At 32.8% G+C, this 16,811-nt stretch overlaps 2 protein-coding genes across 2 annotated transcripts; both read left to right on the forward strand.

The window, feature by feature from the left end:
- The first annotated feature begins 3,944 nt into the window (after positions 1 to 3,944).
- LOC110636284 (cytochrome P450 93A2) lies at positions 3,945 to 7,321 on the forward strand. Its single transcript, XM_021785932.2, is given in 4 exon segments — positions 3,945 to 3,983; positions 3,985 to 4,022; positions 4,024 to 4,948; positions 6,482 to 7,321. Coding segments are annotated over 4 exon segments (1,635 nt in total). The 3' UTR covers positions 7,115 to 7,321.
- Positions 7,322 to 11,672: 4,351 nt separating this feature from the next.
- LOC110636285 (3,9-dihydroxypterocarpan 6A-monooxygenase-like) lies at positions 11,673 to 13,713 on the forward strand. The gene is made up of 2 exons (XM_021785933.2): positions 11,673 to 12,674; positions 12,965 to 13,713. Exons 1-2 carry the CDS (start codon positions 11,745 to 11,747, stop codon positions 13,595 to 13,597), a joined length of 1,563 nt encoding a protein of 520 aa, XP_021641625.2. The 5' UTR covers positions 11,673 to 11,744; the 3' UTR covers positions 13,598 to 13,713.
- Positions 13,714 to 16,811: the final 3,098 nt, after the last annotated feature.

Here is a 16,811-nt window from a genome sequence, read left to right on the forward strand (position 1 = left end):
ATATCCACTCAGATCTATGGTGTCCTAACAGAATCTCTTCCAAGAGCGATGCCAGGTACTTCATGACTTTGATTGATGATTACTCTTAGATGGTGCGGGTGTATTTTCTAAAAACAAATGATGAGGCATTTTCAACCTTTGTAAAGTGGAAGATGATGATTTAGAAGTAGACAGAAAAGAAGGTTAAGCATCATAGAACTGATAACGGGTTATAATTTTGCAATTGTGAGTTCGATGCATTCTGCAGCAATGAAGGTATAGTGAGACATCACACTTGTACAAGGATACCACAATAGAATGGTATTGCATAACGCATGAACATAAAGCTTTGTGACAAAGCACAAAGCATGCTCTCACATTCAAGATTAGAAAAGGATTTCTGGGCTGAAGCAATTAATACAGCCTGTTTCTTGGTTAATAGATCTCCATCTACAGCTATTGAGTGTAAAACTCCTTTTGAGATCTGGTCTGATTCATCTGCTGATTATTCTCAGCTAAGAGTATTTGGTTGCCCTGGTTATGCTCATGTGAGAGATGGTAATCTTGAGCCAAGGGCAAGAAAATGCATATTTCTAAGGTATGCATCTAGAGTGAAAGGCTACAGGTTGTGGTGCAATGATCGAAAGTCTCTCGGATTAATTATCAGCAGGGATGTAACATTTAATGAGTCTGCTTCATTGGATAGTCAGAGGGAAAAGTCAATAGCAGAATCAGATCACGGTGTCAGAGAACAGGTGGAGCTTAATATTGATACTTCAGCAGTTCAGTCCAGTGATTCAGAGAATGAGGTGCAAGATCCTGATCAACAAGAGGATGCACCTGAGCAACAGCAACAGGAACCATATAGCATTACAACTGGTAGAGAGAGAAGATAAATTAGACCACCGCAAAGATATGCATATGCAGATTTAGTTGCGTTTGCCTTGTCAGTTGCTGAAATAGTTGATGTGCATGAACCCAACAATTATAGAGAAGCTATTTCTTGTTCAGATGCATATCAGTGGGTCAGTGCTATGAGTGAAGAAATAGAATCTCTTCACAAGAATCAAACTTGGGAGCTTGTAACATTGCCTAAGGGACAAAAAGTGGTAGGTTGCAAATGGGTGTTCAAGAAAAAGGAAGGCACTCCAGGGGTTGAAGCACCTCGATAAAAGACACAGTTGGTAGCAAAAGGCTTTACTCAGAGAGAGGGGATTGACTTTAATGAAGTATTTTCTCCAGTTGTGAAGCACAGTTATATCAGAGTCTTACTTGCTATGGTTGCTCTTCATAATCTAGAGCTTGAGCAACTAGATGTGAAGATAACATTTTTGCATAGTGAGTTGGAGGAGCAAATTTATATGAGTCAACCTGAGGGATTTATTATTCTAGGTATGGAAAACCGTGTTTGCTTGCTTAAAAAATCTTTACATGGTCTGAAATAGTCTCTTAGGTAGTGTTGCAAAAGATTTGATACATTCATAGTTCATAATGGCTTTAATCATAGTTCATATGATAGCTGGGTATATCATAAGAAGCTTTCAGATGATTCCTTTGTTTATTTGCTATTGTATGTGGATGACATGCTTATTACTGCTAAAAACATTTCACAAATTAACATTCTGAAAAAGCAGTTGAGTGATGAGTTTGAAATAAAGGATTTGGGTGCTGCAAAGAAGATATTGAGAATGGAAATTACCAAGGATAGAAGTGTTGGGAAGCTTTTCTTGTCTCAACAGGCCTATGTTGAGAAAGTGTTTAAGTGTTTTAACATGAATAATGCTAAGCCTGTGACTTTTCCGTTTGCTGCCCATTTCAAGTTATTTACAGACATGTCACTAAAAACAGATAAGGAGATTGAGCACATGTCTAGTATTTCCTATTTGAGTGCTGCTGATAGCATCATGTATGCTATGGTATGCACCCGACCTGACATTTCACATGCAGTTAATATTGTAAGTAGATACATGGCATGTCCTGGGAAAGAGCATTGGCAAGCAGTGAAATTGATTTTGAGGTATTTGAAGGGTACTATAGATGTTGGTCTGACATTTGATAGGGCCAAGATGAGTAATTCAGTTGTTGGCTATGTGGATTCAGATTTTGCAGGGGACTTAGATAAGAGGAGATCTTTGACAGGATATTTGTTTACACTTTCTGGAAATGCTATCAGTTGGAAGGTAACATTGCAAGCTACAGTTGCTTTGTCTACCACAGAGGCTGAATATATGGCCTTAGCAAAGGCAGTAAACGAAGTTTTATGGTTTCAAGGTTTGGTGGGTGATCTTGGGTTGATATAGAATAAGGCAACAGTGTTTTTGTGACAGTCAGAGTGCAATACATCTCACAAAGAATCAGATGTACCATGAGCAAACTAAGCACATTGATGTTAGATATCACTTCATTCGGGACATTGTATCTCAAGGGACTGTAGTTGTGCAAAAAATCTCTACACATAATAATCCAGCAGATATGATAACTAAGGGAGTCCTAGTCAGCAAGTTTAGGCATTGTCTAGACTTGGTTGGTATTTATAGTACTCAGTAGTGCCCTTGCAAAGGCATATCGCAAGACATAGTGTTTTGTGGTTATTTTGTTGATGATTGAGAGAATTCAATCCAAGGGGAAGAATTGTTATTTTTTGTGGCTTGAATTTTTGGATATGTTTTTCATGGGCCCGAATTGTGACCCAACCCGAAAGTTTTCGCTCTGCGACCCGATTAGGATAAAAAATGAATTCTATGGTGGTAGCGGAAGGCACGGGCTGATAGGCCTGGGCTCGAAGCCTACCACTGATCTCCTTGGGGTGTAGGGGCAATGCACCCTAGGTATGGACCAGTATAAATATTGTAATATTTTACCCTTTGCGGTAGAGTTGTGAGATATTCAGAAAATACACTGGGGTTAGGGTTTGAGAGTTCTGATTGATTATATCTTGCTCTTTTCATCATAGTGGAACTTTTTTCTCTTGTCTTGCCTATGGACATAAACCTTACGGTTGAACCACGTTAAATCCTATGTTATTCTTTTTCTCTTTTCAATACTGTGTGATTGTGTGATTTGTGTGTGTACCTTATATTTGCGTGCTTATTATAACATACTGGATTAACTGTATATATTTTGAGGAGTTATCTCAAATAATAATAATAATAATAATAATAATAATAATAATAATGAGAGCTATTAATCCACCTTCAACAATACACCAAAGGACCACAACATGCAATAATCATCATGTAGGACCACAACATGCAATAATCATCATGTGGTCCTTGAAATTTTGATGATGATTTTGTATATATGCATCATTCAACATAAAATGACTTTTATATTAAAATTTTAAGCGCTATAAATAAACTAACCTCATTCTACGTTTGTATATAGGATTTTCATAATCAAAGAAACCAATAATTAATAGCGACCTCATTTTCAAAAAAAATATTATATGAAAGCTTTTTTTTTTTAAGCATATTATACGAAAGCTTGTGTTTGTCATTTTTATGGAGCCTAAGTGATTCCGGCAATAACCCATCTTCTACGACAGTGACGACATAAATCCTTTTCCAGCCATAATCTATTCAAGAAACATTGAGGTTATGCATGGTTTACTTTGGAGGGGAATATATATTTTTTTTGATATAATGATTTATTAATTTTTTTAATAATATTAAAAGCATATTTTCTTACGTTATATATTTAGAATTATTTATTTTTTTACGACTTCAATTCAAATTCAATAACTAATAATTTTGAAAAAAACTTCAATATTATTAAATTAAACCTTATTAATTATTTATTTATTCTTTACTCGTTAGATGATAAGGATATATATATCTATGAATTGAACTAATACTATTATTTTATATAGTATGTAAAAATGAAAAAAAAAATTTTTTCTAATATTTTAGAAAAAAAGATTGAAAAGATTTCTAATATGTGAGTACAAAAACACCAAATATGCCTGAATGGCACTTTCCCATGCAAATTCAGTATATAAGCAAGCAACCTATATCTTCCATCTCTAACAACCCAAAACCCAATAGAAAACTCATCTTCACCATTTGCCCTTGCCGACATGTTCTATTACCTTCTCTTCTTTGTGTGGTTCTTCACTGCCTTTCTAGTCCACTACTTCATCAAAACATTCTTGAAACCTGCTTGCCAAGTCCACCTGCCGCCCAGCCCTCCATCTCTACCTCTTATCGGCCACCTCCATCTCATCGGCTCCGTCCTACCCAAGTCTTTCCAAGACCTAGCTCGCCACTATGGTCCACTGATGCAGATCCGTCTAGGCGCAGCAACATGTGTTATTGCCTCCAATGCTGCTGTGGCCAAAGAAATCTTCAAGACCCAAGAACTCAATTTCTCTTCTCGACCTGAATTTGGCTCCTCTGAATATTTCATCTACAGGGGATCAAGATTTGTCACTGCTCAATATGGTGACTACTGGAGGTTCATGAAGAAGCTTTGCATGACAAGGCTTCTAGCTGTTCCTCAACTCGATAAGTTCACTGATATACGTGACCAAGAAAAGGTGAAGCTCGTGGAATCGGTGATGAGTTGTGCTAAAGAAGGAAAACTCTGCGATTTGAGTAGTGAATTCACTATTTACACAAATAATACTATTTGTAGGATGGCTATGAGCACGAGGTGCTCAGGAAGCGATAATGATGCGGAGGAGATTAAGCAGTTGATCAAGACTTGTTTAGCGCTTGCAGGGAAGCTTAGTGTCGGAGATATTTTAGGTCCTCTCAAGATTTTTGATTTCTCTTCGACTGGGAAGAAGCTGGTTGGGGCTTTGAAGAAGTATGATCGATTGGTGGAGAGGATAATTACGGAACATGAAGAGAAGGCCGTCAAAGGTGCTGTTGTGGAAAGGAAAGATTTGATGGACATTTTGTTGGAGATATATAATGATCCTGCTGCTGAAATTAGATTATCCAAAAATGACATCAAGTCTTTCTTGCTTGTGAGTTCATCTTCTTCACTTTTACCTACATATTGTATATGGTTTAAACATAAATATATATCACTAGTTTACTTAATTGCTAGTACATATCTGACAAATGGATATAATTTATTTATTTTTTTTTAATTTTTAAATTATAATCAAAATATTATCTCTCTTATTTATATATTCGGTGGCATAATATTTATAGTAGTGTTTAAAAGTTGATAGAGTAGTTTTATGAAAAGGCTTTTAAAGGTTGAGTGAGCGTTTTGATTAGGGTCACTATTTTTAATTATATTTAACAACTAATCTAACAGTTATTTTCATTAAATACTTCTGCTTTAAACCACTGTATAAAGAGCTAACCACTAATAGCTAACAGTTAGTAAAATAACTGACAACTATTAAAACATCTAACAACTACTAAAACAGATAATATTACCGAACAGAGCCTATATATATTTAAAATTTTTCATTCATTAATATTGATAAGAATTATAGTACACTACATTCATAATCCATTTTGCTCTTAGTGAATATAACATTTAGTATATATGTAACATCCCACCACTTGGGAAGTGTCCCACACTGGTGGCATAGAAATAATAAAAAGAATTTAACCCTTATCTCTACTATCATAATAATTTGGGTTAATTATCTAAAATTAAATTATAATCAAAATATTATCTCTCTTATTTATATATTCGGTGGCATAATATTTATAGTAGTGTTTAAAAGTTGATAGAGTAGTTTTATGAAAAGGCTTTTAAAGGTTGAGTGAGCGTTTTGATTAGGGTCACTATTTTTAATTATATTTAACAACTAATCTAACAGTTATTTTCATTAAATACTTCTGCTTTAAACCACTGTATAAAGAGCTAACCACTAATAGCTAACAGTTAGTAAAATAACTGACAACTATTAAAACATCTAACAACTACTAAAACAGATAATATTACCGAACAGAGCCTATATATATTTAAATTTTTTCATTCATTAATATTGATAAGAATTATAGTACACTACATTCATAATCCATTTTGCTCTTAGTGAATATAACATTTAGTATATATGTAACATCCCACCACTTGGGAAGTGTCCCACACTGGTGGCATAGAAATAATAAAAAGAATTTAACCCTTATCTCTACTATCATAATAATTTGGGTTAATTATCTAAAACTAATAATTTAGGTCTGAAATTTATTTACATTAATTGAAATAGAAGTGTTATATCATGATTTAATTAGGAAGTTGAGGCCCTTTCATGGACTTTTTTTTGTCTTCATTAGTGGAGTTTGGATCATTATTAAAGTTATATTATGAGGTGTACGCGTCATATGGATCTATATCTTTCTTATTAACCACTAATCGATAACATTGAATAAATAAATAAATAAATATATATATAACACAATTTTTTTTTTTAAGGGTAATTGACAAAAGAAACAGCAATGATTACTCTATAAATTAATGATAAAATTTGTCTTCATAAACTGATTTATTAGTTAACATACATGATTAATCAATAATGGATGGATTGTGTGATCAGGATATATTCTTTGCCGGCACAGACACAACATCAGCAGCCATGCAATGGGCCATGGGAGAGCTCATCAACTGTCCAAGAGCATTCAACAAGCTTAGAGATGAAATCAATACAGTTGTAGGGAACAACAGGCTAATCAAAGAATCCGACGTCCAAAATCTCCCCTACCTTCGGGCAGTCATCAGGGAAACCCTAAGACTTCACCCATCAGCACCCTTAATCATCAGAGAATGTGCAGAAGACTGCAAGGTAAATGGTTCCATAGTCAAGGCCAAAACTAGAGTTCTTGTAAATGTATATGCAGTCATGAGGGATCCAGAGTCGTGGACAAACCCAGATGAGTTCATGCCCGAAAGATTCATGGAAAGCTCTAAGGAGAAGATTGGAGAGCATCAAATGGAATTTAAGGGACAGAACTTTCGTTACCTTCCATTTGGGAGTGGAAGAAGAGGATGCCCTGGAGCTTCAATCGCTATGTTGGTGATGCATGCAGCAGTAGGAGCATTGGTTCAGTGCTTTGATTGGAAAGTTGAGGATGGTGACAAGGTTGATTTGAGCCCAGGATCTGGATTTGCGGCTGAAATGGCTCATCCACTTGTGTGTTACCCTGTTAAACATATGAATTTGTTTAATTAGTTAAAAGAAGTTGTGCAATTTCCAGTAATAAGCAGGGGCTACTTAACTGGCTAGTGGTTGTTTAAAGTGTTGTCATTTAGATGCTTTAGTGTTTATGGCAGCTGTTAATGCAAGAATATGCATTAAGAGATCAATGTAATAATATATCTATGGATCTTGCTTGTTTAATTTTGTCTTATTAAAAAATATTATATTAGAATAATTAAGAACTTTCTTCACTCCTCATAGCAAGAACAGAATTTTGAGAATTCAGGCAAAAACCTCATATTATTATATTATTATATATTATTTTGAGGATTTTTCTTACTTAAACCTAATTCATCATGGACCCATCAATTATATAAGTATATTTAGAAGTGATTGAAGTCTCTAGTAGCTTTCTTTAAAGTTAAGTTTTTAATTTTCATGTGTAAAGATGTTGGCTTTCTTTGAAATGAATTATTCGTAAGAAAATAATTTAATTAAATTTTCAATTTCTCACATAATTATATTTAAATTTTATATTTTTTAAATAGTTTTTTGAAGTTCAAAAAAAATTGAATTATCTCATCTGAGAATAAGTAAATATTTTTCAAAAAACCTGTAATATTTATTTCCTGCCTTCTCTCGCATTTGAAAATAAGGTAATGTTTTTAAGACATCAAAATCAATTTTTAATAAGTATTTGAGAAACTGAAATTTTAATAAAAAGTAATTCGTTAATTTCAAAACTAGATTTTTTTTTTCAGGAAATACTAAGATGTTTGAGGTAAAAGTAACGTATTATTTTTTAAAGTAATCAATTGCTTTTGAGACCTGACAATTTTTTAATTTACTTCACAAAAATAAAAAAATAATTTTTTTATTTTAAATTAAGGTTCACACAATTTCTATTTTGTGTTTGACAATGTAGAGAAAATGGACCGAGACTAACTTCATCTCAAAAATCTCAAAAGGGCATGAATATTTGGAGCTTAAAGTTTGCAAGCAAATACATCTGTGGTGTCTCAACATTAAAGCAGAGTAAACTCTAATACCATATAGAGAAAATAGACCAAACTTAGCTCTATCTCAAAAGCTTGTTGGATAACAAACAGTCATATTTTAAATTGTCATATGTAAACTCCTCAAAATACATATACATATATATATATATATATATATATATATATATATATATATATATATAGAGAGAGAGAGAGAGAGAGAGAGAGAGAGAGAGAGAGAGAGAGAGAGAGTAAATAAACCTATTGACCTATTTTTAATGAAAAGTAAGATTATTTTGAGTTATTTTGAGTAATTTTCAAAGAGCGAAAATAGACCAAACTTAACTCTATCTCAAAAGCTTGTGAGATAACAAACAGTCATATTTTAAATTGTCATATGTAAACTCCTCAATATATATATATATATATATATATATATATATATATATATATAGAGAGAGAGAGAGAGAGAGAGAGAGAGAGAGAGAGAGAGTAAATAGACCTATTGACCTATTTTTAATGAAAAGTAAGATTATTTTGAGTTATTTTGATTAATTTTCAAAGAGCAAAAGCTTTCATCCTGAGAAATCCTATTTATACATTCATGGCAAATCTTCTCTCTAATTTTTATTAAAAACTTCTGTTGTAATTAAAAACTTGGAAAGATTCTCAAACAAAAAGAAAAATTTTCCAATTTTACTTGTAAAGGTGTTCAAGCACCAAGGTTGAAGCTTTAAGGTGATTAAGAGTTGAATAATTCTTGTATTTTGTGAGCAAGTACCAAGGAAAGCTTGTTGGAAGCTTAAAAGATCTAAGACTTGCCCATCAAAATAGTTGCGTAGTAGATTTAGACTACAAAAGCTCTCTTGGGGCCAAGCTTGCACCCATTGCTTGTCTCTACGACTATAATTCAGGGACTCTGTATTATTGACATGGAAAATTCTTGTATGTAGCTAGTTATATATATATATTCAATCAATAGAAATTTAATAAATTATAATTTTAAATAGAATCTATTATAATATATAAAATATAAAATTTTTAATTAATTGAATATACACACTAGATTATGCCTCGATTGTCAAATAGCTGCATGAGATCTCCTATGTATGTTCTAATATGATTTGCTAGTTGGACTCCTATACAAGTATACATTTTCTTCTTCTTCTTCTTCTTCTTCTTTTTTTTTTTTTTTTTTTTTAATCAATAGATAGATTTCATTGATATAAGAGGGTTATACAGCCTTAAGCTAAAAGAAGCTCAGTCTATGACATAAAGAGCAAAAACTAATAAAAACCAGGTCTAAATGCAAGAGTACCCTACTCTAATTGGGCAAACCAAAAGAAACCAGTGTAGATCTGGATCTTTTTGTTGCAATGCTGCAGCGGAGGAAATGAAAACCAAAAGAAGCTCAGGGGCAAAGCTCTTCAACCCAAAGGACAAGAAACGGCACTGAGGCCTGAAGGAGTCCCACGAAAGCCATAATCCAATTATATTGCCCACAAACAACAGATCAAGACAAGGAAACTCCTGAGTAGCAGACCATATAACACAGAAAACACATCGCAGGCTAAGCATGTAGCTCACAGAGGATGATGAAGCAGAGCTCTAAACGGCAGCATGTCTTGGAGATCGGTCATGAAGGCAAAGCCAGCTAAAGACCCTTGAGATGCCATCATCCCTTAAAACGACTACCCCTCCCAGAGCTAGAATAGAGCGCAAATAGAAACCATCCCCGAATGCAAAACCCACAAAAGAAGCAGTTCAACAAAGCCTTCACAAATAACCACAGATCTATTGCCTAAAAAACCAAATTTTATTTATCTACAAAACCTATTCGGAGATGGTAAGGGGAAGACCCATATTTGGGCAAGGGAGAGGAGGCCATCTCCTACCCGGAAGAAAATAGCCAATGGGAGCTTGGCCAGAGGAGAGACCTGCAGTCTCAAAAGAACCACCTAGAACGAGAGAAAAAAGATGAGACTACAAGTTTCCTTTAAAAAAATAATAATAAATAAATATCCTATACAAGTATACATTGAACTATAGCTGCATTCAGGAAAATAGAGAAGCTTAGCTCTTCTACTCAACATTTAACAGGCGAAATGTCTCCCAACTCCCCTACACTTTACAATGTAAACGGATCTAAATTCCTCACTCTTTTAACAACCTATTAGTTTAATTAATTAAGTTCATTGACTTCTAAATAATTTTTCTAAAAATATTAAAATATATCTACCATAGAAAAGAATAAGAAAAAAGAATTATATATAATTTGCATGATAAATATTCATGGTAGATGTATTTACACAAAATTAATAAGGATTAAGTTTTTGTAACATATTTCGATTGTTTTTTTATTTAAATTTTCCTACCTTAATTATTTTTTTCATTATATTATTTCTATGAACATGAGTCGACTAATTCCTTAAACCATGCATCCCATTGTTTTATATATATATATATATATATATATATATATATATATATATATATATATATATATATATATATATATATATATATATATACATGCATGTGCGTCCAGCAAGTCTTAAATTAACCTTTTAATTTCTCAATTCCCTTTCATCAATCTCTTATTATTAATTCCAGACTTTTTTTTCCCTCCCTTAAAAAGAAAACAAAATATAATGGTAAATAAGTGAAAAATAAAATCAACAAAATTAACTCTTAAATACTCATTTCGGCTATTTTTATCTATCATTTTATAAAAATTATTTTATCTAAAATTATCTATCATTTTAAAAAATTAGGGAGTATTAATTAATTCTTTTCAATTTTACCTTTATTTCTACTAAGCACTAACTATATCTTTAATTTCCTAAAACTAACCTCATCACCTCCTCTTAATTAAGTGAGATAAAAAATAATTTATCAGATTAAGGAGTAATTTTTACTATTACCTTTGTCTATTTTTATGTGTTGCATTTAAATTTTGCATATGATAATTAAAAAAATAATTAGATAATTTCATTTTTAGAAAATATACTAGTAATTTATTAAATTACCATCTTTCTCACATAATTACTTCTTATATGAATATTTATTTATTGTATTTAGTAGAGATAAAGGATAATCGACTAAATTACCATCTATATCATATAATTACTTTTGTATTAATATTTATTTATTGTATTTAATAAAGATAAATGATAAAATTAAAAAAAAATAATTAATACTTATTAATTTTTAAATATGATAAATAATTTTAAATAAAAAAAAATTTTAAATACAATAAATAAGAATAAAACGGAGGTAGTATAATTTAAATAATTTAATTATTTTTAAGACAAATAATGGTGATTTGATCTGTGAGTAGACAGAAATAGATGGCATCATGATCATGCATTAATATCTAAATTAATTTCTACAGCATTATTAAGGAGGAGGAATAACTCTGTACTTAAACTTAGAAGAAGAAAGACACCACCTGTCTGCATGTCAAAATACCCAATTATCGTTTACCCGCAACTTCAGGTCCTAGGGATTCTTGCAAGTCAATTGCTTCATCTTCTATTAAATGGATATCACCTATGCAAAGTCTCCAATACTCGAACCTCCATGCCATCGGGTATCTGGAAAACACATTATTTCTAACAAAGTATTTATGTAAGAGCGAATCTTCCTTCCGAGTTAGCTAAGCTATGGCTTCTTCCATTGCTATGGTCAATAATGATAATGCCATTTGCTACTGCCTCCTCTTCGTATCACTAATTTCCACATTTGTAGTGCGTTTGCTCATCAAAACCTACACAAATCTCGGCAACTCAATCCGGCACCCACCAAGTCCGCCGGCTCTTCCCATCATCGGGCACCTTCATCTAGTTGGCGCTGCATTTCCAAAATCCTTCCAAACCCTAGCTCGCTGCTACGGACCCCTTATGCAGCTACGCACAGGTTCCTCAACCTTTGTTGTTGCTTCAAGTGCCTCCATTGCTAAAGAAATCTTCAAAACCCATGATCACAAATTCCACTCTAAGTTTGAAATGGGTCCTACGGATTACAATATTTATAAAGGAACAGGATTTATAACAGGTCCATATGGTGATTACTGGAAGTTCATGAACAAGCTATGCATCACCGAGCTCTTTGCAGGCTCACAGTTCGATCGGTTTAACCGTATCCGGGAGCAAGAGATCACAAATCTACTAAAATCGCTGATGGAGTGTGCCAGGAAAGGAGAAATATGCGATTTGAAAGTGGAGTTAGAAACCTTGACGAACAATTTGATATGCAAAATGGCAATGAGCAAGAGATTCTCCAACAAGGATGATGAAGCTAAGAAGATGAGGAAGATGGTGTCTGAAATTATGAAGGCTGGAGCTAAGCTTGGTGTTAATGAGGTGCTTGGAGTTCTGAAGAAATTTGATCTATTTGGACATGGGAAAAAGCTTCAAGAGGCACTTTGGGAGTATGATGGAGTAATGGAGCAGATCATGAAGGATTATGAAGAAAGCATGGTGGATGGTGGAGAAAATGAGGAGAAGGATGTGATGTATATTTTGTTGCAGACTTATAGAAACACAGATGCTGAAGTGAAGCTAACAAGAACTCAAATCAAGCATTTCATTCTAGTAAGATTAACTTTCACCTAATATCTAAATGAGTGCTTAAATTTTAATTCGTTTACAATTATATAATTAAGTACTTTATGGCAAACTTATGATTTCTAATCAAATATGCATTTGGTTGGAATTTTCATCAAAATATTTATGGTATAGAATCTTTTTTTTTTAATTAGATTTTTAAATATGTTGTAAAGTATTTGACCTCTCTTAAATTTCAATCTTGGGTCTGCTCCTGACTGCAGCTGGTTTATTAGCTTCTAATTGTTTATATATAGAGCCTATTTTATTATATATAGGAGCTGTTTATGGCAAGCATTGACACAGAATCGGCAGCAATACAATTTGCCATGGCAGAGTTAATAAACCATCCCAATGTTTTCAAGAAGCTAAGAGATGAGATTCAATCAATTGTGGGTTCCAGCAGGAGACTAATTAAGGAATCAGACGTCCCAAATCTTCCTTACCTGCAAGCCATCGTTAAAGAATCTCTCAGACTCCACGCTCCATCACCTATCATCAACAGAGAATGCACCAAAGATTGCAAGATCAACGGCTTTGATATTAAAGCCAAGACTAAAGTTCTCATCAATACCTATGCTATAATGAGGGATCCAGACAAGTGGCATGATCCTGATGTATACATTCCTGATAGGTTTTTTGTGGACTCCACTGGACAGTTTGATCAAAGTGAGATGGAAATGAAAAGGCATGATTTTAGCTACCTTCCATTTGGAGGTGGGAGGAGAGTTTGCCCCGGCTCAGCACATGCTTACGTCTTGATGCATACTACAATCGGAGCTTTGGTTCAATGCTTTGACTGGAAAGTGAAGGATGGAGGAAAAATTGACATAAATATTGCCAATGGGTTCTCGGGAGCTATGGCTCCTCCTCTACTGTGTTATCCCATCACACGTATTAATCCATTTTAGATACGGCAAATTATTCGATGCATATGTATACTTTCACTCATAAAGTTACATATTCTACACCCTTAAATTTAAGAAACAATTGTTCTTCATAAGTTTTGGGTTGGTTGCACTATATAATTTACCGATAGATGCATATTTTCTCTAATATATGTATCTATACTTTGTGTATTACTTTTCAATTCGAATTAACTTCCTTGTGTTTCTATTAACATGAGTAGAAGTGGCAAATAATTAGTCGAAGTTGATGGAATTATATTTTGATCATTCAAATTTAGTTATTCAGAGTTATAAATCATCTCAAATCTCTCATATTTTTTAAATGGTTAATTTATGAATTGTGAAATGTTATATTTGGATTCAGATATTTAACTCTTTGAATTTGATATGGACTTAAATTTAGTCAAAATCCCATGTGATACTATCGTGAGCTTTAAGGGTCCATTCTTGTTGTCACGTAGACCTATGGAACAAAGAAAAAGTGAGGCAGTAGCCTTTTGACCAACCACCCTAACGTTCAAGTCAAAAAAATAATAGTAAGAGAATAATTTAGTATTAATTTGGGATGGTATGTATACGTACCTATATTTTGGTTCTTCTTTGATATTTATAGGCATTGGGAAAATAGGGATAGTATTGATTTGGAACTAAAATATCTTTTGCTCGGTTTGTCCCAGCTCAGTTTAAGTGGTTGAGTGACCTCTGACTCGGCCTAGACTCTTCTAGTGATGCTAACTTTTTTACTGCCATATTGGATATTTTGTTTTAAGCATTCACATTTTGACTGCCACTATTTATTATTTTGGGCGAGTAGTATTATTACTATGTATTCATGAAAACTTAAAAATTAAAGATTTTAAATAATTACTTTCACCTTATTATTTCAAATCTATTCCACCATAACCAAATGTAACGATATTATAACTTATAGGCACATCCATGGCTCCATACGTTAAATTATATAGGTTTTCAATATATACATTTGACTAGAGAATTATCTATGCTAATGCACGCGATTACTAATAATTTTAATTTATATATATATTTTTAATTTTAATATATAAAATAATATAATATTTTAAATTTTTTGTTAATTATTTCAAATTTTATTTTTAGTACTTTTATCTCTCAAACTTTTTAAAAAAGATTTCATAACATAAATAATTAATATATATATATATATATATATATATATATATATATTTTTTTTTTTTTTTGTCACGACCCGATCTGATCCCACGGGCCAAATTGGCACTAGGACTTAGGCCGGTCTAAAGTTTCCGAGGCTCATAGTAAGCTTCACTGTTCTTAAACTCTTAACCAAAACCAAAATTAAGGCCTAACATGTAAACAAAATAAAATAAAGTAAAATAATATAAATTTATTTGGGCAAACTCAACCCTGAAACCCATTATATACAAACTATTTAATATCATAAATTTTTTATTAATTTATATATATATATATATATCAATGTCATAGTGAAGTTCTAGTTATTAAACAAATAAATAAATAAATAGATATAATAAACTATTAAACTAAGAAGCACAAATACACGTTAGACTCGAAAAATATACTCGCTCCTCCTTTAACCTAGGGAAAATAGTTGAACAGGAATTAGTGTTGGACTCAGAGAGTTTAAATATTAATTATGGATGCAATTTCTATAACTATCTAAAATTAGTATAATCCTACCATAAAATGCACATCCATCACATATAACAATAATTCATTCAATGTTCGCACAAGTAGATAATTTGGAGCTACTCACACACCCAGTGTATCATATCAATATATATATATATATATATATATATATATATATATATATATATATATATATATATATATATATATATATATATATGAGAGCTTATCTCCTATACAGCTCTCTTAATCTAATACTTGTCAGCGATGTCAACTCAAGCTGGACTTTGGCTTAACAATCCAAGTGCAGGGGCCAGCGAGATCAACTCAAAGCCGTGCTCACCCCGACTTATCCATATATAAGGATTGGGTCCCAACGAGTCAAGCTCCAGCCACGACTACCCCTCTTACCCATATCCGTATTCATACCATACGCACGCCAACACACACACAGAGCTCCAAATTATTCTCAGGGCAGTAATCACAAATAAAAAACAATGATTAAATATGCAGCAATCAAAATACCCCTAATATATAATTAATTATTTATAGATTGCATGAGCATGCCAGATATATAATTAATATTGAAATTATAAAGATAATCAATATCCAATTCACAGACTGGTCCACCTGATTGCAGCTGGTCTGACTAAAGGGAGAAGAAAGGCTAGCCAACACTGATTACCTAGACAGACACATTGACCTCTATTAAATTTACTAACAGAATTAATTAATTAATTTAATTAAAGAAGCAAGAATAGTTTTTTAAGGTCGTGCTGAAATTTTGACAGAGTCTCCTTTATAACTGAATCTAATCCCCTATAAGAAAACTCAGAAACAGTAACACACAGGGCCTCAGGCCCACCTCAACAATTATAATGCCCATTCGAGGCCTACAAGGAACCTATTCTAGGTCCAATTAGCCAAACTTCAACTCAGGTCTCTAACTCTTTTATAATACAAATATTTATTTTCAGCACTTTATAAATTATGAAAATATTCTTGGAGGCCCTTCACATTGTCCTTGTATTAATTAAAGTCATTTTGCAAAATTTTTTTCTGCTAGGAATATTTTACAGATTTTAACTAGCTAACTTAATCGAACACAAACTGCACAACTTGAGTTAGGGACTACCTTTGTAAATTTTGCTATCTGGAACACATTTGGAACATCTAAAAATGTTAAGAACGACTATAAACATTGACCCCCTTTTCAAGACAGCCTGCCAGATACCCAGACCGAGCTGAAAACTCAATTCCAAGTATCGATGAGCTATCGCCAATCCGATCGCACTTAAACGAAGGCCATAAATTATTAATAATTATCATATAATTATATTTAATTTACGGGCATAAAAAAGGATTAAAAATCTCATCAAGCAATCTGAATCATCCGATGATTGCCTTTTTTAAACGATGTCCAATCGAAGCCGAGTTGGTCCCATCTAGAAGGTCTCTATGCCCTGAGTCCATTGGTGGTCTCAGATCATCGATCAGACAGTCGGATAGCCAGAAATCTGGCCGAAAAGATTGAAAATACCTATTTTCTCTCTTCTTGATTCTCACAATT

The sequence above is a fragment of the Hevea brasiliensis genome, chromosome 5 (genome assembly GCF_030052815.1).
Source record: "Hevea brasiliensis isolate MT/VB/25A 57/8 chromosome 5, ASM3005281v1, whole genome shotgun sequence".
NCBI lineage: Eukaryota > Viridiplantae > Streptophyta > Magnoliopsida > Malpighiales > Euphorbiaceae > Hevea > Hevea brasiliensis.